This window comes from Bos indicus x Bos taurus, chromosome 23 (assembly GCF_003369695.1).
Source record: "Bos indicus x Bos taurus breed Angus x Brahman F1 hybrid chromosome 23, Bos_hybrid_MaternalHap_v2.0, whole genome shotgun sequence".
NCBI lineage: Eukaryota > Metazoa > Chordata > Mammalia > Artiodactyla > Bovidae > Bos > Bos indicus x Bos taurus.
In genome coordinates this window covers 14,133,923-14,161,515 of record NC_040098.1, presented here as the reverse complement: position 1 = coordinate 14,161,515, position 27,593 = coordinate 14,133,923, and the positions used below count along the sequence as shown (strand labels likewise).

Below are 27,593 nucleotides of genomic sequence, written 5' to 3'. Positions count from 1 at the left end.
CAAGTCTCCAGCAATTTGTCTTTCCTTCTTGGCTCCCCTGGTGGCTCAGATGGCAGAGAATCTGCCTGCTGTGCCAGGGACCTGGGCTTGATCCCCAAGTCATGAAGATCCCCTGGAGAAGGGAATGGCTTCCCACTCCTGTTATTTCTTACCTGGAGAATTTCATGGACAGAGGAGCCTGGCAGGCTACAGTCCACGGGGTCACAAAGAGTCAGACATGACTGAGCGGCTAACACTTTCTTTCTACTGAAAACGTAATAGGTATTCGGGTAGACACTGGAGCGGGCTTCCCTGGTGACTCAGTGGTAAAGAATCTGCCTTCCAATGCAGGAGACTCAGGCTCAACCCCTGGTCTGGGAAGATCCCCTGGAGTAGGAAATAGCAAGCCACTCCAGTATTCTTGCCTGGGAAATCCCATGGATGGAGGAGCCTAGCAGGCTGCGGTCCATGGGGTCGCAAGGAGTCGGACACGACTGAGCGACTAAACAACAGGCGTCGGAGCAAAACCGAAAAAGCAGATAAGCAGGATTGGAGCAAAAGTGAAAATGCAGATAAGCAAAACACAAGTCTACAAAGTCCACACTGCAAGGGCCCGGGTCAAGTCTTAACAGAGACAAGATGGGGCCCTGCCCCCACGTCCCTGCACCTGCCCCACAGACACCTGCTGTCCGCCTGGGAGAGTCAGGGCCGGGGGAGCCGGGCCCACAGCTGGGAGGCAGGTGTCAGGGTGGTGCCGTTGGGCCCCGGCCAATGCCCGGCTCCTAAACCAGTCCTGCCCTCCGAGCCACACCTGGTCACCTGGGCTTCGGGGAGCGGGGCGGGGGAATACCGAGGATCCTGCGCATCTTGCCTCCTGGCTGGGGAGCTGGAAGGCTGAGCCCCGCACCCACGTCACCCCCACTTAGCAGATGAAGGGACGAATCACCCGTGAAGCTTGTTAACTGCTTGCTGGGCACCTAGGTCAACCCCAGGGAATACCTGTGAGTGAGCTCCAGGTGTTGTGTTTATTTAAACTCCCAGGTGGTTCCACTGGGTCAGGGGAGAGCCCCTGCTCCAGGGGCTGGGTGGCATCCACTGTCTCTGAAGACTAGCCCAGTGCCCCTCTCCCACCCCGTTGGGGTAGATACTTTTGATGCTTTTGAACCATGGTGTTGAAGACACTCGAGAGTCCCTTGGACTCCAAGGAGATCCAACCAGTCCATCCTAAAGGAGATCAGTCCTGAGTGTTCATTGGAAGGACTGATGCTGAAACTGAAACTCCAATACTTTGGCCACCTGATGCTAAGAACTGACTCATTGGAAAAGACCCTGATGCTGGGAGGGATTGAAGGCAGGAGGAGAAGGGAACGACAGAGGAGGAGATAGTTGGATGGCATCACTGACTTGATGGAAATGAGTTTGAGTAAACTCCGGGAGTTGGCAATGGACAGGGAGGCCTGGCGTGCTGCAGTCCATGGGGTTGCAAAGAGTCGGACACGACTGGGCGACTGAACTGAACTGAGGAGCTGAGTCAGCCTGAGCCCGGCAAGTGAGAGGAGTGGAGATAATGGAGGGCTCAGATAATCGTCTTCACACCTCTGATTTGTCCTGGGAATAAGAGGTTAACAGGTGCTCACCTTCTCGCCAAGACACTGATAGTGTAGGTCTGCTGGCAGTCCCTGAAAGACCTCAGAGGGAGGGCTGGCCACACAGCTGGACTGCGAGCTCTACCCACTGCGCCCCCCCAACCCCGGCCTCTCCCCCTCCTCACGCTGCCACAGGGCGCCCCAGTGCATGGGCTCCGGGGTCCCCCCCTGCTCTCCTCTATCCGCTCATCAGTTTGCAGTGTTAAAGAACGTGAGAAGCATTGCTCTGAACAAGCCCAACTTGTTCAGCATCTATTTGCCTGAAAAGTGCCTATGATAGGTTTACTTATCCCCACTTTTGTCTGTTAAGACTCTCCCCGCCCCGACCCACTGCCGCAAACTCCCTGTGGGGTCGTGACCCCACCCCAGCCCCCTTCCCTGAGGATGGATGTACAGACAGACGTGGATATACAGGAAGAGCCCAGCCCAGAGACCAGGGGGTGGATGGGCATTGGGCTGACAGTGAAGCCGGGGGATGTCTTAACTGGGGCTTTAAGACTAGGGTTCAGAGAAGCCCTCATGCCTGGCCTCCGCCCCACCATAGCGGGCACAGGGTGGGGGATCAGCATGTGTCCTTACTCCGCTGTGCAGGCGGCCGGCCAGGGTGGCTGGGAGCCCCTAGAAGGCAGAGGTCCAGAGAGATGGGCTGTCTGAGGGCTGCGGTGGTGCGTCCTGGGTGTGCCTCTGTTTCCCTGCCTCTGCTTCCTGGGGGGAGCCTGGACACACACCCGACCCTCAGGCCTCCTGACTCCAGGGGCCCCTACCTGCTGATCTCATCCAGGCCTGGCCTCCAGGTGCAGAGACGTAAATTCCACGCCCTTGTGGGCCCGCAGTCCCCTGCCGGGGTGTCAGGTCACTGCTGGGGCTGGTTTCCTGAAGGCCACGTGTACCGTGTGGTTGCAACTCTGACTGCAGTTACCTTTATTCAGGGCTTCCGGGGTGTGTTCAAGAGTGGGTGCCGTTTTTGACCGATGGAGAAATTAAGGCTGATAGTGTATGATTTACACAGGAACTTGGTGCCAGCACTTGAGAGAGGACTCCCTGCCCACTAAGTAACCCCCAGGTCCGCCTCACATGTCCATGAGCCTCTGCCCAGGGTGGGGGCACGGATCTGGTTGGAGAACCCTATCTCCTTCTTTTATAGCCTCTTCCTGTTCTCCGCACACCCACTGCCCCGCAGAAGAGTTTCGGAGGGGGCAGGCCCCCTCTTCCGGCAGGAAGGACGGTCCCTCTAGTCACTCCAGGGACTCTCCTGGCCCCACTGCCACTCGCTCTGCCATCTTGGGCAAGGGGGCTTTTGTTTGCCCCCCTTACCTGACCCCTTTCCCAACCCCTGACCTCCAGGGTCTGCCCTTTGTTCTCACAACCTGGTGACCGCCCCCATCCCTCCTCCCCTGGATGCTGGTGGTCCCAGCAGCTCTATGTCCCTCCCCTGACCCCGCCAGCCCCACTCATACTGGGGTTTGACTCTGCTTCCCACCCTCTTGCCAGATAAAGCTGTGTGCCTTGTTGCTGATGAACAATATAATCCACAGGGTGGTTTATGAGATCCACCTGCAGAATAACCCTGAGAAGGAATTGAAGGAAGGATATGGGAGAGGGAGTCAGTCAAGGTCAGGGAAGATGCCCTCATTCATTCATTCACTCACTCACTTAATAAATGTGTGCACCGCAGATAAAAGCCCTGCCCTCACGGAGCTTACCTTCTAGGGAAGTCAGTCTCTACATTCCTGTGGCTATTTCCCTTGCATTTGCCTGGCTGTGTTCTAGAAACCTGGGTTCACTGCTGTAGCCGAGAAGCCTATACCCGTCACCCCCGTCTGTGGACAGAAGAGGGGTTGAGAGCCAGACGGCCTGGGTCCACGCTCTGGCTCCACCACTGCCTCGCAGGTTACTCAGCCTCTGTGCCTTGTTTGCCTCAGCTGTAAATGGAGGGAAGAGAACCTCCTTTACAAGGTTATAAACACTCAATGAGCTGATTTAAAATGCTTTGATTGGTGGTTGTCATAAAACAAGTGCTCAAATATCAGCTACTATTCAAATATGAATTATCATAATCTATGAAATAAGGAGTAATAAACCATGCCCTACCTACCTCCCAAGGTGGCTGGGGGAGCCAGGAGGGCCGGTGAGAGACAGTAAATGTTCTTCCTACTCTTCCACACACTGTGAACACATGACCATTGGCCTCGTTCTCTTTGCAGGCCAGAGGAACCAAGTGAGCGGAGGTGAAATGGGTTAGGGACGGATGCAGCCAGGGATGGTGAGGGACGACCACTTGGGTGCCTCTGACACGTGGGTCCAGTGGAGGCTGGCATCCTCGAGGCTGATTCTGTGTGGCCAGGAAGGGACTCTGTGCTCCCAGTGTGAGGCCTGACATGGAGCTGGAGGCAGGGTGGGGAGCGGCCCTGTGGGGGCCCCGTAGCTGGCATCCACAGGCTGGCTGCCACCCGAAAGTGTTCTCTTATGGCCTGATGAAGGAAAGGCTGGACCTCAGCCCTGCTGCCCGTGTCCGCAGGTGGGCAGGACGGGCCCTTTCTGGAACTCTGCAGAGTGCGTCTCCTGGATGGGGGTGCCTGGCAGCTACCTCTGCACAGGAAACTCCGGATCCCTGGGGGATGAGGTGCCATAGGGAACCCAGACTTCATGGACAGCGAGATTCTGGGAGGGTGGAGTCAGGGTAGCATGTTGCTTGAAGCCTAGGCAGAGGCGTGAATGTCTCCTCCCTGAGAACTCTGTCTGAGTGGATGGGCTGGTTTTAGGGCACTGTTTTTCCAGGTGGTGTGAAGGGGTGGAGGTATGCACCAGCCTCCTTCCTGCAGCCAGAACCCAGATCCTGGCTGGCTCCCCAGCCCACCCCGCTTCCTCGATTTTAGCATCCCTTAGTCAATGGCACCCCACTCCAGTACTCTTGCCTGGAGAATCCCAGGGACAGCAGAGCCTGGTGGGCTGCTGTCTGTGGGGTCGCACAGAGTTGGACACGACTGAAGCAACTTAGCAGCAGCAGGTTACTTACTTAACCTCTCAGCCTCAGGTCCTCGTTTGCAAAATGAAAAAAATTACGGTGACTTCCCAGCAGGATTCTTTGCTCATTAAATGAGCTGGAGGCACATAAAGTGCTCAGCATAACGTTTAGTGCATGGTAACCACCAACTCTTCACCAGTAAATCACAGCCACTTCTTTGCAAGGATGACAGGCGGGGGAGGGGGTGGAGCTCCATTCTGTTCTCAAACCAGAGCCAGGCCCAGGCTGTCTGCAGGATCCCCCTCTCCCATCGTTCTCTAGGGTGATGTAGAAAATGAAAATACTGTCTTGTGTGAATTTGGAAGCCAAGTTAAATCATCTTGTGCATGAACAAGGTCCACCTTCTCCCAAGAAAGCAACTTCCCTAACCCTGGAGGACTAGACGATGTGTCTAATGGCTCCCCTCACCCAGGGATGACCTCAATCCTGGGTCAGCCTCTCTGTTTTGGGGGAGAGGGTCCCACCAGCCTGAGGGACCCTGCCCCTGACCTTAATCAGTGAGATGTTCCAACTGGAGCCACAGTGACCCATAGTGGGAACAGGGAGCAGGCTGCCCAAGTTCACATCCAGAACTTTGCTCCCTGAGCCTCGCTTTCCTCACCTGTCAGGTGATGCCTGGCAGATTCGGGGACGAGCCAGTCAGGGAATATGTATAAAAGCCCCAGCAAGAGGCATCTGACACACAGCAGCACTGAAATCCCGCTCTCTCTCCCAGCATGGGGATGGAGCCAAGCTGATCCCCAGGCCAGCTGCTTGGAAACCCTGGGCAGAGAAGCTTGGGGCGTCCAGGAGCAGAGAGAACAGGGAAGAGAGGGAGGTGAGGAGCCCAGCTGACTTGCAAGAGAAAGCCTAGAACCTGGCCCAGTTCTGCCAGTTAAGCTCTCAGCCTGTGTCTCCTGACCTGATCTGTGGGCGTAACTGCCGCCACTGGACTGTTGTAAGGGTGAGTGGCGCTTCTGGCCCTGGGGGCTTAGGGCTCTTTGGAATGCCCCCATTTGTCCGCCCCTCTCTGGGTGACCGTGGAGAGATAATGGGGGTGAAGGGGACAGTGCACAGGGCTGTGACTCCCTGATAACCCAGGACGGAGGCCCCAAAGGACACACCATCGGTGGGGTGAAGGGCAAGAAGCCAGCGTTTCTGCTGCAAAGCTCCCAACAATAACGCCGTCTTCGGTTACCCTGTTTTGCCAGCTCTTACGTGTGATGTCTGCTTGCTATTGTTGTTTAGTCGCTCGGTCGTGTCCAGCTCTTTTGCAACTCCATGGACTATAGCCCACCAGGCTCCTCTGTCCATGGGATTTCCCAGACAAGAATACTGGAGTGGGTTGCCATTTCCTTCTCCAGGGGAATCTTCCCGACCCAGGGATCGAATCTGTGTCTCCTGCAGGTGAATTCTTTACCACTGAGCCACCAGCACTTAACTAAATGGTTCCGGAGTCACATGTGGGCATGGCGGGTGGGGCTGTCCTGAGCATCCCAGGCTGTCTTACCTCTCTGGTCCCTGCCCACTTCATGCCAGCAGCATGGGACGGACAGGGATACTGTCCTCTCTTGAAGCTCTCCCCCTGGTGCCCAAACAGTGAGTGCCCAGCACATAGGAGGCTCCCACTCAGGCAGCACTGGCAAACATTCCCAGAGGGTGCTGCCTCCCCACCTGAGAACCCCTGTTGCAGTCACACCTTCAGTATCCCTGAAGTGTACTGGTCTTCCTGGGCCTAAGCTTCCCATGATCAGAAATGGATGCCTAACCAAGGGCAGTCCATTCTGGTGGAACTCATTATCCGACACATTCACAGCTGTCCCCTCCAGGACCTTGGCCCCTAGGTTAGCATGTCATGAAGTCTAACAGCCAAGAGTGGAGCAGAGTGCAGAGGAACTGACCTGCAGAGGACAGTGGGCTGGTTGCCTCCCAGCCCTGAAGAGATAAGGTGTTAACACTGCCCGAGATTGTATTTACCTCTCTTTGTTTTGGCAGCCACCCTAATGTTTGTTGGTTTGGGGTCAGCTAAAACCCAAGGCCTTTTCCCTTTGACCCTTTGGGTCAGTCTCTTCTAACCCAAAGTATAAGACATGAAAAATTTAAAAGACAGCCGTATCTTGTTAGTTTGCCCCCCCCCTTTTTTTTTTAAAGCTAGATCTCAACTCAAAAAAAATTGATTATTTATTTATTTTGGCTCTGCTGGACCTTCTATCTCTGTGTGGCCTTGTCTCGAGTTCCGGTGAGCAAGGGCAACTCTCTAGATGCGGTGCACGGGCTTCTCCTTGCAGTAACTTCTCTCGTTGAGGAGCGTGAGCTCTAGGGTTCTTGGGCTTCAGTAGCTGGGGCACGTGGGCTCAGTAGTTGGGGGTCCCGGGCTCTCGATCACAGGCTCAGTAGTTGTGGTACAAGGGCTTCATTGATCTGTGACACGTGGGATCATCCCAGACCAGGGACTGAACCCGTGTCTCCTGCGTTGGTAGGCGGATTCTTCACCACTGAGCCAGCGGAGGAGCCCTGGGCCCATTTTTCCAGTCCAGATGGTGCCATTGCAGTGTCAGCTGTCTTCCCACCCCAGCCTTGTTCCCAGGTTTGCATCTTTTGCAGATTAAACTGGTCAGCCATCTATGTCTTTGCTGTGCTATGGATTAAAAGATTCAAGGGGCCTGGCCTTTGGCATGATGATGGAGACCTCGATCCAGACTGATAATCATCAGTACTTCTTGGGGTTGTTTATCTGCCTTTATGTGGACCCGGATTAATCCCAGTCCCTCCCTGCAATTTCTCTGTCTTCTCCACACGAATATCTTTGCACCCATCTGTTCAGCTGCCTGGCTGCTATCTGGATTGACTGCATTCCACCGAACTTCAAGGCTTTGCAGTCTCTTTGGAGTGGGAGATGCACTTAGCTGAGCATGACTTGCTCTGGTGAACCTGTGCTAGCAGCTTCCAGTGCCCACTGCTTCCTCTTTGAATCCGCCAAGTGCTCTGCTGTCTCCAGAGAGGAGTCAGCGAGAGTTCAGTTTGGAGTTTCTAGAGTCCACCCTTCCCTTTTGTGTGAGAAGGAGGTGGGGAGGCAACTTCTGACATCTCTCCTGTTCCTCCGAGACTCCACGGGGTTGACCAGGGGTGGGGTTCCAATGCTGTGATTTCCCGGTCAGTGTCAGCCATCTCGGGCTGTGTTTCCTGAGGATGGTGCTGCTCTCCTCACCCCCACCCCCATAAGATGGGTATCTCAGATAGCAAAGACTGCAGCCAAAGGCGGCTGAGTGATCCTGCTTTTCCTTGCCATCTGTTTACACCCCGGGCCCTGGGACATTTCATTCTCCTGCTTAGAACATAGATGTCATGGCTTAGGAAACCTTTTGAGTTGACCTACAACCGGATGGACCAGTTGGCCTCTTTCCTATCTGAACGTCCTGGCGTAAAGCGCCCAGCCAGCTCCGCGGCACCCTCTTTCTACTTTGTAGAGAAATGAGCAGGAAATAGCAGGGTGGGTGGGGAGGGGGTAGGCAAGGCAGTGAGCCGTGTGGTTTGACAGCCTGTCAGATGAGCGTGTCATCATGGAAAATTCTTGACAAAGTCTGCAGATCCACTTACACTGGCCTCTGCCGCTGCAAACGGCACACTCCTTCAGGACAACCCACCCTTCCCTCTCTTCTCATGCCATGGGTAGAACTCCAGTTTTTCTGTCTCCTTCCTACTCGCATGCTTGTCTCTGTCTTTCCTCGGTCCTAGGCTTGATTTCTAGGGGGAATTTGTCACGTTCCTGGTTTCTGGGCTGGATGGTCCATCCCAGGCCTCTCCCTGGGGGCAGGGCCAGGACCCCAGATCTTGGCACTTTCTTGGAGTCGCCTCGTGAGGTCCCGGCCCCCACTGATGGTGGGTGGAGTGAATGGAGGCAACCCTCAAGGATGGGGTGGAGGCCAGGTGGACAGGTTTGGCAGCTGTCTGTGTTCCTGGAATAGATAATAAAGGCCTCTCCCTGGGCCTCCCAGTGGACCTCCCCAGGCGACTTCTCACCTGCTCTCCAAAGTGGCCAGGAGCTTCTTGGGAACTCATATGATGATTTTGAGTCAGCCTGAAAAGTACACACCACCTTGATGACCAGGCCAGCTGATGGGTCCACCCCCGGAAGATGGGTCCGCAAGCTTCTGAGCTGACCTTAGCCAGTGCCCTGACAATGGGGGGCAGGGTGTGAAGGGCCAATCCCGAAGTCGAGCACTTCTCTGGAGGTCCTTCTGTCTTTTCTATATCATGTCTGCCTTCTTTCAGAGGCATAAAGTCTGGCGTGGTTCTCAAAGTGTGGTCCTGGGGCCATAACGTCAGCATCACCTGGAAACTTGTTAGAAAGGCACGTTCTCTTGACATCTTCCAGATCTACTGAATTCAGTTTACCGGGATTCATAGTCTTCCCAGCTGTGTGTCCTTGGGCAAATCACTTGACCTCTCTGATCCTGTATAAAATATTTCATCTCCTATAAATTGAAGACAATAATTGCCACTTTCCTATTGTGATGATTTAATAAGAATACTTATAAGGAGGTTCATAAAGTGTGACCTCCTCTCTGATCTTCACTGTATATCTCCTTTTAGATAGTATCTGATGCTGCAGGACAGGGCGTGGCCATCACAGGGAACCAGACCTTCAACAACTGGAACTGGCCCAACGCAATGATTTTTGCAGCCACAGTCATCACCACCATCGGTAAGCCTTCTGAGATCTTCAGGATACCCTCTTCCATGCCCCAGCTCTGGTCACATGACCTCGTCGGGGTTAAAATCGGGCCAGTTGCATGCTGTCCTTTTGACACACCCCTGGAGATTCAGTAAGTGCTTGGTGACTGGCCATGCGTGGGAGACTGTTTTCTTCCAGAAGTCCTGACCTGGGCTCTTGGAGTAGAAACAACACAGCAGAGCCAGAGCCAGAGCCATGCGGGAGGTCAAGCAGGTTTAGTCACTGCATAAGCCCCAGCCCCTGCTTTCTCACCGATCTGGGTGTCTGCTCTAGTTATCTATGACTGATAACCAACCATCCCAGAAGTTAGAGGTTTAGAATATAACTTATTCCCTGGTGGCTCAGACAGTAAAACATCTGCCTGCAATGCTGGAAACCTGGATCAGGATCCCTGGAGAAGGGAACGGAATGGCTCCTCCAGTATTCTGGCCTGGAGAATTCTGTGGACAGAGAAGCCGGGCAGGCTACAGTCCGTGTGGTCTCAGAGAGTCGGACACAACTGAGTGACTTTCACTTTCACTTTCTTGCTATGGTTCAATCCCTGGTCAGGGAAGATCCCACATGCCCCGGGGCAGCTAAGCCCATGCACCACAACTACTGAGCCTGTGCTCCACAAAAAGAGAAACCATCGCAATGAGAAGCCTGCGCACCGCACCTAGAGAGTAGCGCCTGCTCTCCGCAACTAGAGAAAGCCCATGCACAGCAACAAAGACCCAGTACAGTCAAAAATAAAATAAATAATTTTTTTAAAGAAAAGAAATGAATGGCCATCTTCGGAGACCATCTACTACGGTGCTTCTGGAGTGTCTACCCAGGGAAGCTGTTGACTTGTGCCTTCTAATTTGCACAAGGGTACCATGCAGACTAGGACAGGACTTACTAACAGGGGAGGCTTAGTCCGCCTTCAGGGAGCTCCCAGGCTGGTGGAGAAGGCGTAGCCCATACCGTCATTTGCTGTGGATGATCAAGATCGTAGCATGGTCAAGGAAAACTTCATTTCTTAGGTATTGATATTAGATCAGTGTCAAGTGATCTTTGAGAATGGGCTTTCCTCCAGCTGTGTGTGTGTGGGGGGTGGGGTGGAGGTGGGGGGCGTGGGGTGGAGGTGGGGGCCACCCTGAGTCTGGGTCCATCCTGTGGGCCTGTTGGCCTCACTCTCTTCTTCTTCCTCAGGTTACGGCAACGTGGCCCCCAAGACTCCCGCCGGGCGCCTCTTCTGTGTCTTCTACGGCCTCTTTGGGGTGCCGCTCTGTCTGACGTGGATCAGTGCCCTGGGCAAGTTCTTTGGGGGACGTGCCAAGAGGTTGGGCCAGTTCCTCACCAAGAGAGGCGTGAGCCTGGTATGTCCCCATCCCTGGGTCCTGGGCAGCCGTGGGAAGGACCCTGGCAAGTGACTGTGGCTAGGGTGGGAAGGATCCCTGGGTCCCGATACGGAAGTGTCGGGACAGACCGGGACAGATGGCAAGCAAGCCGTTTCAGAGCCCCCTGCCCTCCCAGGTGAGGCTGGGAACGCCACTAACCCCCCTCCTTCCTTGGCAGTGAGCCTCCTCGCAGGCCCGGCGCCCAGCTGGCCTCCCTTCTAGTTACCTCCTCGGTGCACTCTGGGTGCTCTGCTGGGTTCCCCTGGTCTCCCCACTGCACGTTGTCTGACTTGGTCTCCCTGCCCATCCCTCAGCGCAAGGCGCAGATCACGTGCACAGCCATCTTCATCCTGTGGGGAGTGCTGGTCCACCTGGTGATCCCGCCCTTCGTGTTCATGGTGACGGAGGAGTGGGACTACATCGAGGGCCTCTACTACTCCTTCATCACCATCTCCACCATCGGCTTCGGCGACTTCGTGGCCGGTGAGTCCTGCCCCTTGCCTCTGTCTCCCTGCCCTCTCTTCCTCTGCTTCTCCTCCAGTTTCAGCTCAGCTGACCATGACCAGGGGCCCCGGTAGGCGTCCAGTGTCCTGGGTCTCCATCCAGTGGGGTCCTGACCCAGCCCTGCCCCTTATAGGAGGAAACCAAGACAGAGAATCATTGCAGGCATTTTCCCTTTTTCTTTCTTGCATGTGTGCTGAGTTGCTTCAGTCTTATCTGACTCTGTGACCCTGTGGACTGTAGCGCGCCTGGCTCCCTCTGTCCATGGGATTCTCCAGGCAAGAATACTGGAGTGGTTGCCATGCCCTCCTCCAGGGGATCTTCCCGACCCAGGGATGGAACCCAAGTCTTATGTCTCCTGCACTGGCAGGCGGGTTCTTTACCACTAGCGCCACCTGGGAAGGCCCTTTGCTTTCTTAGAAGGTGGCTTTTCTCTCCTCTCTTTGTGTTTTGCTTCTGGTCTCTTCCTTTCTTCTCCCCTGTTGTCTGAACTTAGAGGCTTAGGTGCACTATGGGCTAGAGACAGGACCTGGGGGCTGAGTCAGGGGCTGCTCCACATCACAGCTGCCTCCTTCCATCACTCACAGGTGATGAGGGCGCTGTTGGACACTTGACTCAGAGGCCAGAAACTTGGCTCTTGCCACGGGCAGCTTAAAAGACAAGAAAGGCCTCCTCCCAAGCTGCCCCGCTCCCTCTGGCCTGGACTCTCCCTCCCACCCCTCCCCTCCTTAATCCAGGCGACGATAAGATTCTTTGGCCCCTTTGTCAGCCACTTATGTCCTTGTGCCTGTGGGCTGCACAACATCTTGATTCTTAATCTTCCTGAAAAAGCCCCGTTCGCCTTTACTGAGTCCGTATTTGCTTGCCCTTGCTTGCCCGGTGCCTGCTGCCCCGGCCGCTGACCCCTACCTCTGACCCAGGACCTCTGATCTCTCCCCGCCCCCTTCCTTGGAAGCAGGGACAGGTCACTGCCCTCCCGCCCCATTGTAAATGGAGACTTGGAATGCTGGGACTGGGCGGCTGAGTGGGTGTGAGAAGCAAGGAAGGCCTGAACGCTGCACTGACACCAGCAGATCTGAGCCTGCTGCCCTGGGAGATAAATTTAGACGGAGGCACAATCTTGTCTTTGTCTGGCTGATGCGGCCCAGAGCAGGCTAAGGAGAAGCCTTTGCATTAGGGAAGCACAGAAAAATGTTTTAATTATACTTTCTTAGCTCCAGCAAGATGCCAGACCCCTGCCTCAGTTTCCCTATCTGTAAAATTGGTTTAAAAAAAAAAAGGAATAGCGCCCACCAATCACAGGGTGTTAAACAATCAGATGAGTTGCTCTGCACGTGTGCAGAGGGTAGGGCCCTGGTTATCATCATAACCTGCTTATGACTAGAGCCCTAAGCAAGATCAACAGCACCTCCTGTCTGCTGGGGAGATAGCCCCTTGCCTTCAGACCCCCTCCAGTCTGATGTGGGGCTTATAGTCCTTGCCCTAAGGGAGGCCCATTCTAGAAATGGCCCCCTTCCTGCAGTTAACTTGTACAAGTTACTCCCAGTCTCAGGGCGGGAAGGGGGACATAGGATAGATAATAATACGGATCAACATGCCTGGAAATGTAAGGTGAGATCTCCACGATCCTGGAGGGTAGGGGAGTGGCCAGAGCTGTGCGGGGTAACCCGGGAGGGCTCCCTGGGGCAGGTGTCTGGAGCCTGGCCTCGAAGGAGAGGGCACGGAGAGGGCAGAGCCCTACAGGCCACAGGAGGAGGAGGGTAGAAACAGGAAGCCAGGAGGCCAACCAGACATCAGCGGAAGGACAGTCAAGACTGTCCAGAATATTCTTGCCAGGACCTGTGCTCTTGGACATCCCAGGCCGCTCCGCCAGCCTCACTTATGCTAAATGAGTGAGTCCATGCCCAGCGGGAGGATGCCAGCTGCCCTCTCACTTAATTCCTATCTAGGTTTTAATGGAACTGTAACACATACACCCAAAGAGTACACAAAACAGTGTTGTGAATCAGTGTGTTGGTGAATCATTGCAAGGCCAAGGTTCATGGCTTAGTTCCTGAGCTGGGTGCTGGCTTGTCTCCACCCTCCCCCCAAGCCCCTCCCCCTCGAGCCTCCCGCACCCCAGGGAGCCACTCTCCTGACTTCGGGTCTGGGACAGGCACATGGTGGCCAGGCCAAGGTCCTTCGGGGTGATGGGGTGTTGGTGTCCCGCACAGGCATCCTTTCTTTTTCCTGGTGTGTCCCCATCCCTACTCTGTGTTCTCGAGCCGCGTCCGCTCTCGGGTGACACGGCTTTGGCCCCCTGTGTGTCTCCGGGTCCCCGCTGGCCCTCTCCTGATCCTCTGGGCTTCCTGACCCGCCCGTAGGTGTGAACCCCAGCGCCAACTACCACGCCCTGTACCGCTACTTCGTGGAGCTCTGGATCTACCTGGGACTGGCCTGGCTGTCGCTGTTTGTCAACTGGAAGGTGAGCATGTTCGTGGAGGTGCATAAGGCCATTAAGAAGCGGCGTCGGCGGCGAAAAGAGTCCTTCGAGAGCTCCCCACACTCCAGGAAGGCCCTGCAGGTGGCGAGCGGTGCGGCGTCCAAGGACGTCAACATCTTCAGCTTCCTGTCCAAAAAGGAGGAGACTTACAATGACCTCATCAAGCAGATCGGGAAGAAGGCTATGAAGACAGGCAGCAGTGGGGAGCGGGGCCCGGGGCCGGGGCCCCCCAGGGCTGGGCTGCCAGCCCTGCCCGCCTCCCTGACCCCCCTGGTGGTCTACTCCAAGAGCCAGGTGCCCAGCTTGGAAGAGGTGTCCCAGACGCTGCGGAGCAAAGGACACGTGTCGCGGCCCAGTGGAGAGGAGGCCGGGGCTGGACCCCCCGAGGAGGGCTCCCCCACCTCCGAGGTGTTCATTAACCAGCTGGACCGCATCAGCGAGGAGGGCGAGCCATGGGATGCCCAGGACTACCACCCACTGATCTTCCAGAACGCCGACATCACTTTTGCGAATGAGGAGGCTGGCCTGTTAGACGAGGACACCTCCAAGTCCTCGCTGGAGGACAACCTGGCCAGCGAGGAGAGGCCCCAGGAGGGGGCCACAGCCGAGGCGCCCCTGAACCTGGGCGAGTTCCCCTCCTCGGACGAGTCCACCTTCACCAGCACAGAGTCGGAGCTCTCCGTGCCTTACGAACAGCTGATGAACGAATATAATAAGGCAAAGTGCCCCGAAGGCACGTGAGGTGGGGCCGGCTCCCCACCCCGCTTCCAAGGCTTCTATTCTCAACCTGGGGCATTCTGCCATGGCTGGGACCCTGGCCCCTGGTGGGGGGGCGCAGCCCTGGAACTGGGAGTGGGGGGCCAGGGGCCGCCCTCACCTTCATCCCCTGCAGCTAGATGCCACAGGTCAGACATGGCGCCCAGGACAGGCCTCTGTTACCCAGCAGAATGGGTGCCCTGGTAGCAGGAGGCATCTGTCCCGAGCGTGGCTGGCATATCTGATGGTTCACAGACACGTGGGCTGGCAGGGCCGCTCCTGGCAAGGCTTGCATCCACGGGGGTCATCGTCCTGTCGTTCGGTTAAGACTGTCGCACGGCTCTCTTAGGTCGGGGGCCTTGGCCATGTGAATTCACCAGTATTAACGGGCTCCTGTGTGCCTGGCACCGAGACAGTGAGAGTGGTGTGAGAACCTGGGGTGGGGGGCTGGGCACTTTAGCACCTCAGGGCCCTGCCTGGGGTTCATGTTTAACCGTCCCCCAGTCCCACCTCGTCAGCCTGGCTGGCACCCCCTGCTGCAAACCTCAGGAGGGAAGAGTCTTCCTAGGGAAGGGGGTGGGGAGCTAACAAGGCAGATGCTGAAACACTCCTGATAACAGGGCAAGTCCCAAGCATGGCCCACGGTCCCACTTGTGGACTTAGTGGGACGGAGCCCAGCCCAGTGCCCTGTTCCCTCAGTCACCCTTTGGCCAAGCAACAGCAGGCAGCCGAAAGCAGTAAAGAGAGGCTGGGGCTCCAGGAGTTGCAGGAGTGGGCTTATTCTGCCCCGGCCCCTGCCCCGCCGGCTCCTCATTCCCTGTTCCCTGAGAAGAAGGGCCTCGCCTCTCCCCGGATCGCTCTTGGCTCGCAAGTGGGGAACGGCTAGATATGTGAATCCAGCTCCTCCCTCCAGCTGCTGCGTGTGTGTGCATGCGTGTGCGTGCATGTGTGTGTGAGAGAAAGAAAAGGATTTGCGATGGGGGGAGCAAAACGATAATGTGAAACTGTATACAGACTGTTTCTGGCGAGGGACTGGCAGCATACTTGGTTCTCCAAGATACGCACCCTAGAGCCGGCCGCCTCTGCCCTGCATGTTTCATTTTGTTCTTTTGTTAAATGAACTGCTGTTTTTTTAATACCTGACATCTCTTGTTGGCTTCACAGCCAGAGCAGCGAGGAAAGGTGAAAGAGTGGGGTCCCAAGGATCGGGATGTCTGGTGTTCGCTCTCCTACCCTTCAACCCAACCGGACCTTTCTCGGTGACCTCAGCCAAGGTCATGGTGTCAGAATAGGGGGAGGGCATCGGTCGCAGGCGACTGCATGCTGGGTGTCACCCGAACACCCCCTCTGCCCCTCAGGCCCCTCTCCAGTGGTGTGGGGCCAGAGAGGGCCGGAACCCTGCCCACCCGCAGCAGTGAAGGTGATGGGCGTGGGTATCCACACCCCACTCGCCCCTCGCCCAGGGGTGTGCTGGCCTGGCATTGGGGTGGGAAGGAGCGTCCTTCTGTCTTTCTGTGAAATGTTTTAACGAGTTCGTCTTAGTGTCCTGACCCCACTTGGCTGGGGTGTCACTGGCTGTCCTGGAATCACACACACTGTATACATACTGGAAATGATGTAAAATGTAATTTATTTTAACATTTTTACAATAAAATGTGAGATGGACAAGCCAGCCTGGTGTGTGCTGCGGGGACAAGGTGGGGGGCAGTCCGGGAGGGACCGGGACAGGGGGCACTAAGGGCAGCCTGGAGGTCAAGGGGAGAACTGGAGTAGTCAGGAAGGGAGCAAACTAATCAAAGAGGTGGGGAGGTGGAGAAGGGGCAGGCCTCGTGGAGGAGGTGACAGCTGGCAGGTCCAAATGAGGACGGGGAAGAGCCTCTCAGAAGGGGTCCAAGAACCAGGAAGGAGTCAGGAACCAGGGGAGAGGAATAGGGGGACTGTGGCTGGCTGGTGTCACCGGTCTGCCAGGCCCTGCTCTACACACTTTACACAACAGTCCCGTGAGGTAGGGATTACATCCCCATTTTACAGGCAAGGAAATGGGCCCAGGAGGTGACTTGGGCAAACCTGCATAGATGGTGAGCCTGGGTTCAAACCCATGCAGCCCCCAGGACCAGAAGAGAGCAATCACCTGCTTTGTCATTGCTTGTCTGGCGTCCCCTGAAAGGGTGTCCAGGTAGGGAAACTCAGGAAGGACCCTGGAGACCAGGCCTTCTGAGGTCAGAAGGACAGGCTCAGCTGGGCCCATCTGCATCCTTTAAGACAGGGGTCCCCACCCTCTGGAATCTGATGTCTGATGATCTGAGTTGATGTAAGAATAATAATAGAAATAAAGTGCACGATATATGTAATACACTTGAATCATCCCCAAACCATCCCCCCTCCCCCGGGTCCATGGAAAAATTGTCTCCCATGCTCATGGTGTCAACAAGGTTAGAGACCGCTGCTTTAAGGAGGAGGATTTGCAGACTTTGTGGTCTCAGTGGTTTTGAGACTGGTCCCCTTCCCACACTGCACAGGACATTCATTAGAAGTTTGAATCTGTTGGGAAAAATGGAAAGTTCTGTGATTTCAGGAGTGAAGTGCATTTTTCATGAGGGTGTGACTGTGTTTATAGAGGATCATATGTCTTTAAAATATCAGCGGGTTCTGCAAGGACTTGATACCATCCATCCCTTTGCCAAAGCATCTCTCCACCTCCCTGCCTCCCTCCCTCTCCCTCCCTCTCTCTCTCTCTCACACGCGCACACACACACCCACCCAAACTTCTCTGGTTTGCTATAGGCCCTTACAGCCTCAACATATTGGAAAAACCCAAACAAACTTTCTGGCCAACCCAATGACAGTTTTATTTACTACCTTAGCACGTGGCCATCTCACAAAGCTCCCCCACCCGCAACCCAAGTGGCTCCAAGCACTCCCATTGCACAGGGCTTTTAGCCCCCTTTGCAGTGAAGGACACAAAGGCTCTCAGAGTATGACTTGACCCATCACAGTTTTTACAGTTGCTCACAGATAGAAGGAGCGGAGTTCTGGTCTCGGGCCACTGTGACTTGTCGAGATGAGTCAAGAGCTTTCTGAGTGGAGCTTTCTAGCAACAGGAAGTGGGGGACAGCAGCTGGAGCCGAGGGTGGGGCCCAGGAGGGATTCCTGAAGCATCAAGGGCCGAGGAGGGGTACCCTGTGTGGAGGAGGGGTGCGCCTGCACATCTGCCATTGTGCCCATGAATTCCTGGGGGATAGCAGGCAGAGCACGTGGTTTAGAAGCTGAGAGGATCCTGGGAGGGAAATCCCCCTCTTAACACTGCATCCATAACCCGAGCAGGATTATGGGGGTGGATTGTCAAACCCTCAGAGTTTTATGGGTTCTGGAGCAGACATGCCCACTCCCAGCAGTCCTCCAGGCCTGGATCTTCCCCTACCCCCTCCCAAAAGCCTTCCCACCCTAGTTCTGAGCCAGCACCCCACTGTCCAGCAGCAACACCTGGACTCCCTATTCATTCCATTAGAAGGAATTCTATTCATTCCTCCAACTAGTGCTCACTGAACACCCATCCTGGACCACACCCATCCTGGACCAGGCTGTGTCCTGGGCACCTGGAAAACTCCAGCGTGTAACATGAACAGAAATCCCATTCATGGAGCCTACTGTCGAGTTCCCCTTGCTCTCATTTCTGGCTGTTTTTCATGGTCTGTGTTTGGTATTTCTGTCCTCTCCATACCCCCAAGACTCTTAAAATCTTGTCTCTTCTATCATATATCTTTCAGTCCTCACAATAAGTAGTAGTATCATTAACCTCATTTTACAAATGAGGAGACTGAGGCAAATACAGGACTTTTCACAAATTCAAGCAATTATTGTGCATGTGTGTGCTAAGTCGCTTCAGTCGTGTTCGACTCTTTGCAACCCAATGGACCATAGCCCACCAGGCTCCCTCTGTCCATGGGATTTTCCAGGCAAGAATATTGGAGTGGGTTGCCATTTCCTCCTCCAGGGGATCTCTTCTACCCAGGGATCGAACCCACGTCTCCTGCATTGGCAGGCAGATTCTTTACCACTAGCACCACCTGGGACCCCCAAGTAACTATTAAATGGCAGCAAAACAGCTTCCCTGACTTGCATTTCCACTCTTCATTCTACCCTCCAGAAAGTTCCTAATCTGCTAGGGAAGACATCTCTAGAAAACGGAGATGGACGGAGAAGACAGTTCCTGCTCTCAAAGATCTGCCACCTAAGTGGGAGAGGCGCTCAGAAATAGGAAACAAGCACAAAGTCTGGATCCCAGCTGGGCCTCTGGCTCCTGTGTGACCCTGGAGGGGTCACTTAGCTCCGTGCCAGCACCGAGGAAAAGAAATTGGGATGTTTGGGTTTCACCCACTTAGTGGAAAGGGTATTCTCAGCCTCGATTGCATGGAAGCTTTCTGGAACCTGGGGCAGAGGCAGGGGGAGGAAGGAGGCAGGCTGGGCTGGGCCACTCCCGGTGGGTCTCCAGGAATGGCTGCCTCTCCCCAGGGACCCCTGAGGCTTGGGCTCAGCCCTGCCTATCAATTGTCCATCCTGGAAATAACAGGTCCCCAGTTTTCAGATTCACACACAGTTGGTCCAGGAGTCAGATGCCAGCTTGTGTCTATATAATGCAGTGAGAGAGCCTCCCAAAACCTTTGCCCCTTCTCTCCATCCTGGCCACCACCTAGGCCACGACTGCCCCTCACCTGGACCTCCTCAGCAGCATGGGGCCTGACCCCTGGTTGAGCGCCACAGAGCCCTTGTCTATTGAATGAATGAGCCCCCTTATCTGGTCTCCTCTCCCTGGCCATTGCTTCAACCAGCAGGCTGGAGCCAGACTCAAATCTGACCCCTTGAAGCTCCTGCTTCATTTTTCCTTTTTTTTGGACCGCACCACACAGCATGTGGGATCTTAGTTCCCTGACCTGGAACCGAACCCATGCCCCCTGCATTGGAAACCAATCCTGCAGTCTTAACCACTGGACCAGGAGGAAAGTCCCTATCTCCAGCTTTAAACCCCTCGGGGCTCCCATTGCCCTTCCTGGCACCGCCTCCCTCTCCAGTTTCACCTGTCCCCGTCCATGTCTCTGGGCCTCAGACATAGCGAAATTTCTCAAAGGAGCCAGGCCACCCTGTTTAACCCTGCCACGTCCTCCATGTTCGTTGTTCAGTTGTGTCTGACTTTTTGCAACCCCACGGACTGTAGCCCGCCAGCCTCCTCTGTCCATGGCATTCTCCAGGCGTGGCAACCCATTCCAGTATTCTTGCCTGGAGGATCCCATGGACAGAGAAGCCTGGCAGGCTATAGTCCACAGGGTCATACAGAGTCGGACACAACTGAAACGACTTAGCACTAACAGTCCTCTGTTTGGGGTGCCCTTCATCTCTCAGGGATGCGTTCTAAGACTTATGGGATTAAAGGTAGATCTCAGCTTCTCCCAGAAGAGTTCCACCGTTACTGGCCCCCACCCCCGCCCCCTCCGCTCTTGGATCCTGGGTCAGATGTCCCTCCCCTGAGCCCAGGGCCCCTCCTTCAGCAAGCTGGCTGCTTCAATGCTGTTCAAACTGCCTGTCTCCTGTTCTGCAGAGTCCAAGAGATGAAGGAGTGGCTTGTTCACCTTGGATCCAAACCACAAGCTGACCTGCTTGGAAAAGGGCTCAGCTTTTCGGTGTTTACTGAGTGGAGAGTGAGGGAACCAGAATCCTGGACCCTCCCATTGTTAACAGTCCCTCTTTTCCCCAGCCAGAGGCCAAATCAGGAGGTGAGGCTGATTCCACAAGGGCGAGTCCCTGCAAAGCTGGGTGGATGAACCTGAGGGACCTTGTCACAAGCTCTGTTGGCCTGGTGAGTCACCTAATTGTGCCGTCACCTAAATCTGGTAGGCAGGCCAGGGACGCACTCCCTACTTCTTCACACTCCAGGAAGCCCCTCTGTCTACACCCCCTTTCCCGACCCCCAACACCGCTCTGTCCTCACCTCTCATCACCTCCAAGGCGGTGGTGCCCCTTCTGCTCAGCACTCCCTGAAGACGGGGCCTGGGCAGCCCAGCCAGCAGCCCCCGGATCCCCGTGCTTGCCTCGGGAATACCTCTGCTCACGCTGACCCCTCACCTTGGTTTCAGGGCTGCCTAGTTGACAAAGCCCTTTCACTTCCATTCCTGTGGGATTACTCAACAGCCCAGGAGCCAGGTGTAGTATTTTATAGCTCAATTTAAGGTGTTTTGTTTTGTTTTTTTCACATGAGGAAATTTATTGTTTGGATTTGGTTGTCCAGGAGAGCAAGGCCTAAGAACAGAACTGGAAGATGTTGGAAGAAGTAGCAGAGCAGGAGAGGGAGATGAAGATGGGAAGGGGCACAGGGCAGGCCTTCCGTGGTGGGCCAGGGAGTTCACCCGCCAGTGCAGCAGGGGACACCGGTTCACCACCTGCTCTGAGAAGATCCCGCGTGCCTCTGGGCAACTAAGCCCATGCACCAAAGCTACCAAACCTGTGCACCCTTGAACCTCCCAAACAAGAGAAGCCATTGCAATGAAAAGGCCGCGTACCACACCAGAAGTAGGCTGTGTGCTGCAGCAAAGACCCAGCGCACCCAAAACTAAATTAAAAAAAAACCTTTTTTTAAAGAGCTCAAGATAAGGGGGCATGGTTGAGCTAGTCTCACTGCAGGCAGTTGGGGCTGGATCCTGCTGGGACCCCCACCCCCCCGAAGAGCTTGTCCTATACACCTCAGAATTGTCCCTCTAAAGGACCAGAGACCTGTGTTTATCCACCAGTTCCCAACCTTGTTGGTTATGAATGGCCCCAAGGACCTAAGTAAATGTAAAAGCTTTTGCAGGATGAAGGAAACTATAAGCAAGGTGAAAAGACAACCCTCAGAGTGGGAGGAAATAATAGCAAACAAAATAACATGACAAAGAATTAACCCCCAAAATATACAAGCAACTCATGCAACTCAATACCAGAAAAACAAACAACCCAACTGAAAAGTGTGCAGAAGACCTAAACAGACATTTCTCCGAAGAAAACATATAGATGGATGGCTAAGAAACACATGCAAAGATGCTCAACAAGGCTCACTGTGAGAGAAATGCAAGGCAAAACTACAAGGAGGTATGGTCTCACACCCGGCAGCATGGCTATCCTTAAAAAGTCCACAAACAGTAAATGCTGGAGAGGGTATGGATGAAAAGGAATACTCTTACACTGTTGATGGGAATGCAAACTGATACAATCACCATGCAGAGTCTTTAAAAAAAACTAGGAGTAAAACTGCCGTACGATCTAGCAAACCCACTACTGGGCACACACCCTGGGCAAACCACAATTGAAAAAGACACGTGTACCCCAGCGTTCACTGAAGCACCATTTACAATAGCTAGGACACAGAAGCAACCTAGATGTCCATCAGGAGATGAATGGATAAAGCAGTTGTGGTACATACATACAATGCAATATCACTCAGCCATAAAAAGGAACACATGTGAGTCAGTTCTAATGAGGTGGATGAACCTAGAGCCTACTATACAGAGTGAAGTAAGTCAGGAAAAGAAAGACAAATATCATATATTAGTGCATATATATGGAATCTAGAAAGATAGTACCAACGATCCTATGTACAGGGCAGCAAAGAGACACAGACATGAAGAACAGACTTTTGGACACAGTGGAAGGAGAGGGTGGGATGATTTGAGAGAAGAGCCTTGAAACATATATATTACCATATGTAAAATAGTCAGTGGGAGTTTGATGTATGACACAGGGACCCCCAAAGTGACAACCTGGAGGGATCGGGTGGGGGAGGAGGTGAGAGTGCATTTCAGGAGGGAGGGGTCACATGTATGCCTATGGCCAATTCATGTTGATGTATAGGAATATTGTACTTTACAATATTGTAAAGTAATTATCCTCTAATTAAAATAAATTAATTAATTTAAAAAGGAGTGTGGCCTGAGGAACATCAATCTCCACTTCCCTCCCATACAGGCTGGATGTGGCCCACCACACCATCCAATGACACCACCATCTCACACTGTCCTCGGCAGACTGACCTTGCCACTCTCCAAACAAGAGGTGGGGTCCATTGGTGGATTTGCATGCGTTCTGGCCTTGGACTGTTTTGATTGATAGAATACCTCAAGGTGATCTTCTGTGTTAAGAGGCCTGGCAGCTTCTCCTTTCATGCTCTCAGGGAAGCCAGCTGCAAGGTAAGAAATCCAAGTTCCTGGAGACCCAGGCCCTGGAGGGGATCTGCCCAGCTGAGGAGCTATCTGGGACGTTCCGGCCCCAGTTGAGGCTGCAGGAAGAGACTGGCCATTCTCCAAATCAAAAAGTCACAAGCAAATACAAGACTGGTATTGTTTTAAACCCCTACGTTTGGGGTTGGTTTGTTATGCAGTGGTAGCTGACGAGAACACAGGCTGGGCTTGCCCCAGGGCTAAGAGACCTCCTGCCGGGTTTTGGAGAAAGCCCTGGAGTGGGAACGCAGAGAGCCACCTAGGTACCCTGGGGAGGGGTTCCGGCCGCAAGTACAGACTGTCCACTATAGCCGCACTGACATTCACAGTGAGCTGAGGAAGTGGGACAAGGCCACAAACAGCACCTACTGCCCTGACACTCGATCTCTCCTTACCAGGAGGTCCCTTCCTTAAACAGGATCAAAGCTTTTTACCATCAAGATATTGAAGTCTCTTCTACTTTGGGGTCTCCTGTCCTCTCTGCTATATCTGAACCATACTGGGAAGCCTGGGATCTACCATCTAGCCTTGCATCCTAAATAGGCCACCTTGGCCATTTACAGGATGCTTACTTGCCTGTGACCTCAGAACACATTTAATCCCTGCCACACTGAGAGGTCAGGATTATCATCCCTCTTTGGAAGCAGAGTCACAGAGTAGGTATATAACTTGCCCGAAGTCACACAGCTAGAAGCAGAGCCTGGGTTCAAACCTGAGACCCCAGAGCCTGTGCTAGTAATTACCACACACCCCTGCCAGAGCAGGGTTCAGGGGATCCAGAGAGGGTGCCCTGGCTGCAGCTCCCAGCTACCCATCCTCTGCAGGACCAGTGAGAACCAATGAGCACATCTCAGCCCTGTGGTGACTACCCAGCAGTCACAGGGGATTCCTGGACTCTGTCTCAAGAGCTTCTGGAGACTTCCCTAGTAGTCCAGTGGTTAAGAATCCACCTTGCAATGCAGGGGATGCAGGTTCAATCCTTGGTCAGGGAACTAAAATCTGATGTTGTTCAGTTGCTCAGTCAGACTCTTTGTGACCCCATGGACTGCAGCACACCAGGCTTGATGTCTCTCAGAGTTTGCCCAAGTTCATGTCCTTTGAATCGATGATGTCATCCAACCATCTCATCCTATGTTGCTCCCTTCTCTTCCTGCCCTCATTCTTTCCCAGCATCAGGGTCTTTTCCAATGAGTCAGCTCTTTCATCAGGTGGCCAAAATATTGGAGCTTTAGCTTTAGCATCAGTCCTTCCAATGAATATTCAGGGTTGACTTCCTTTAGGACTGACTTGTTTGATCTTGCTGCTGTCCAAGGGACTCTCAAGAGTCTTCTCCAGCCCCACAGTTCAAAAGCATCAATTCTACATGTGTGGGGCAACTAAACCCTCTGACCGCAACTAGAAAAAGCCCTCGAGCCACAATGAAGATCCTGTGTGCCTCAACTAAGACCTGATGCAGCCAAATGAATAAATTCAGTTCAGTTCAGTCGCCCAATCCTGTCCAACTCTTTGCGACCCCATGAATCGCAGCATGCCAAGCCTCCCTGTCCATCACCAACTCCCGGAGTTCACCCAGACTCACGTCCATCGAGTCAGTGATGCCATCCAGCCATTTCATCCTCTGTTGTCCCCTTCTCCTCCTGCCCCCAATCCCTCCCAGCATCAGAGTCTTTTCCAATGAGTCAACTCTTCCCATGAGGTGGCCAAAGTATTGGAGTTTCAGCTTTAGCATCATTCCTTCCAAAGAAATTCCAGGGCTGATCTCCTTCAGAATGGACTGGATGGATCTCCTTGCAGTCCAAGGGACTCTCAAGAGTCCTCTCCAACACCACAGTTCAAAAGCATCCATTCTTCGGCGCTCAGCCTTCTTCACAGTCCAACTCTCACATCCAAACATGACCACAGGAAAAACCATAGCCTTGACTAGACAAATCTTTGTTGGCAAAGTAATGTCTCTGCTTTTGAATATGCTATCTAGGTTGGTCATAACTTTCCTTCCAAGGAGTAAGCGTCTTTTAATTTCATGGCTGCAGTCACCATCTGCAGTGATTTTGGAGCCCCGAAAAATAAAGTCTGACACTGTTTCCACTGTTTCCCCATCTATTTCCCATGAAGTGGTGGGACCGGATGCCATGATCTTTGTTTTCAGAATGTTGAACTTTAAGCCAACTTTTTCACTCTCCACTTTCACTTTCATCAAGAGGCTTTGTAGTTCCTCTTCACTTTCTGCCGTAAGGGTGGTGTCATCTGCATATCTGAGGTTATTGATATTTCTCCCGGCAATCTTGATTCCAGCTTGTGCTTCTTCAAGTCCAGCGTTTCTCATGTACTCTGCATGTAAGTTAAATAAGCAGAGTGACAATATACAGCCTTGACATACTCCTTTTCCTATTTGGAACCAGTCTGTTGTTCCATGTCCAGTTCTAACTGTTGCTTCCTGACCTGCATATAGGTTTCTCAAGAGGCAGGTCAGGTGGTCTGGTATTCCCGTCTCTTTCAGAATTTTCCACAGTTTATTGTGATCCACACAGTCAAAGGCTTTGGCATAGTCAATAAACCAGAAATAGATGTTTTTCTGGAACTCTCTTGCTTTTTCCATGATCCAGCGAGTGTTGGCAATTTGATCTCTGGTTCCTCTGCCTTTTCGAAAACCAGCTTGAACATCAGGAAGTTCATGGTTCACATATTGCTGAAGCCTGGCTTGGAGAATTTTGAGCATTACTTTACTAGCGTGTGAGATGAGTGCAATTGTGTGGTAGTTTGAGCATTCTTTGGCATTGCCTTTCTTTGGGATTGGAATGAAAACTGACCTTTTCCAGTCCTGTGGCCACTGCTGAGTTTTCCAAATTTGCTGGCATATTGAGTGCAGCACCTTCACAGCATCATCTTTCAGGATTTGAAAGAGCTCAACTGGAATTCCATCACCTCCTCTAGCTTTGTTCATAGTGATGCTTTCTAAGGCCCACTTGACTTCACATTCTAGGATGTCTGGCTCTAGGTCAGTGATCACACCATTGTGATTATCTGGGTCGTGAAGATCTTTTTTGTATAGTTCTTCTGTGTATTCTTGCCATCTCTTCTTAATATCTTCTGCTTCTGTTAGGTCCATACCATTTCTGTCCTTTATCGAGCCCATCTTTGTATAAAGTGTTCCCTTAGTATCTCTAATTTTCTTGAAGAGATCTCTAGTCTTTCCCATTCTGTTGTTTTCCTCTATTTCTTTGCACTGATCACTGAAGAAGGCTTTCTTATCTCTTCTTGCTATTCTTTGGAACTCTGCTTTCAGATGCTTATATCTTTCCTTTTCTCCTTTGCTTTTTGCTTCTCTTCTTTTCACAGCTATTTGTAAGGCCTCCCCAGACAGCCATTTTGCTTTTTTGCATTTCTTTTCCATGGGGATGGTCTTGATCCCTGTCTCCTGTACAATGTCACGAACCTCATTCCATAGTTCATCAGGCATTCTATCTATCAGATCTAGGCCCTTAAATCTATTTCTCACTTCCACTGTATAATCATAAGGGATTTGATTTAGGTCATACCTGAATGATCTAGTGGTCTTCCCTACTTTCTTCAATTTAAGTCTGAATTTGGCAATAAGGAGTTCATGATCTGAGCCACAGTCAGCTCCTGGTCTTGTTTTTGCTGACTGTATAGAGCTTCTCCATCTTTGGCTGCAAAAAATATAATAAATCTGATTTCGGTGTTGACCATCTGGTGATGTCCATGTATAGAATCTTCTCTTGTGTTGTTGGAAGAGGGTGTTTGTTATGACCAGTGCATTTTCTTGGCAAAACTCTATTAGTCTTTGCCCTGCTTCATCCCGTATTCCAAGGCCGTATTCCATTTGCCTGTTACTCCAGGTGTTTCTTGACTTCCTACTTTTGCATTCCAGTCCCCTATAATGAAAAGGACATCTTTTTGGGGTGTTAGTTCTAAAAGGTCTTGTAGGTCTTCATAGAACCATTCCACTTCAGCTTCTTCAGCGTTACTGGTTGGGGCATAGACTTGGATTACTGTGATATTGAATGGTTTGCCTTGGAAATGAACAGAGATCATTCTGTCGTTTTTGAGACTGCATCCAAGTCTGCATTTCGGACTCTTTTGTTGACCATAATGGCTGCTCCATTTCTTCTGAGGGATTCCTGCCCGCAGTAGTAGATATAATGGTCATATGAGTTAAATTCACCCATTCCAGTCCGTGTCAGTTCGCTGATTCCTAGAATGTCGACACTCACTCTTGCCATCTCTTGTTTGACCACTTCCAATTTGCCTTGATTCATGGACCTGACATTCCAGGTTCCTATGCAATATTGCTCTTTACAGCATCGGACCTTGCTTCTATCACCAGTCACATCCACAGCTGGGTATTCTTTTTGCTTTGGCTCCATCCCTTCATTCTTTCTGGAGTTATTTCTCCACTGATCTCTAGTAGCATATTGGGCACCTACTGACCTGGGGAGTTCCTCTTTCAGTATCCTATTATTTTGCCTTTTCATACTGTTCATGGGGTTCTCGAGGCAAGAATACTCAAGTGGTTTGCCATTCCCTTCTCCAGTGGACCACATTCTGTCAGATCTCTCCACCATGATCCACCCATCTTGGGTTGCCCCACGGGCATGGCTTAGTTTCATTGAGTTAGACAAGGCTGTGGTCCTAGTGTGATTAGATTGACTAGTTATGTGTGAGTATGGTTTCAGTGTATCTGCCCTCTGATGCCCTCTTGCAACACCTACCTTCTTACTTGGGTTTCTCTTACCTTGGGCTTGGGGTATCTCTTCACAGCTGCTTCAGCAAAGCACAGCCGCTGCTCCTTACCTTGGACGAGGGGTATCTCCTCACAGCTGCCCTTCCTGACCTTCTAGCTCCTTTAGGCCCTCCTGCGCCCGCGCAGC

General features: G+C 52.9%; 1 protein-coding gene across 1 annotated transcript in view; it reads left to right on the top strand.

Moving 5' to 3' along the window:
- Positions 1–16,136, top strand: part of KCNK5 (potassium two pore domain channel subfamily K member 5) — a 40,507-nt gene extending 24,371 nt beyond the window's left edge. Inside the window, exons 2-5 of the mRNA XM_027524636.1 lie at positions 9,223–9,334; positions 10,538–10,704; positions 11,040–11,208; positions 13,590–16,136. Coding sequence (XP_027380437.1) covers positions 9,223–9,334; positions 10,538–10,704; positions 11,040–11,208; positions 13,590–14,449 — 1,308 coding nt within the window. The 3' untranslated portion in view covers positions 14,450–16,136. The remainder of the gene's footprint in view (positions 1–9,222; positions 9,335–10,537; positions 10,705–11,039; positions 11,209–13,589) is intronic.
- Positions 16,137–27,593: the final 11,457 nt, after the last annotated feature.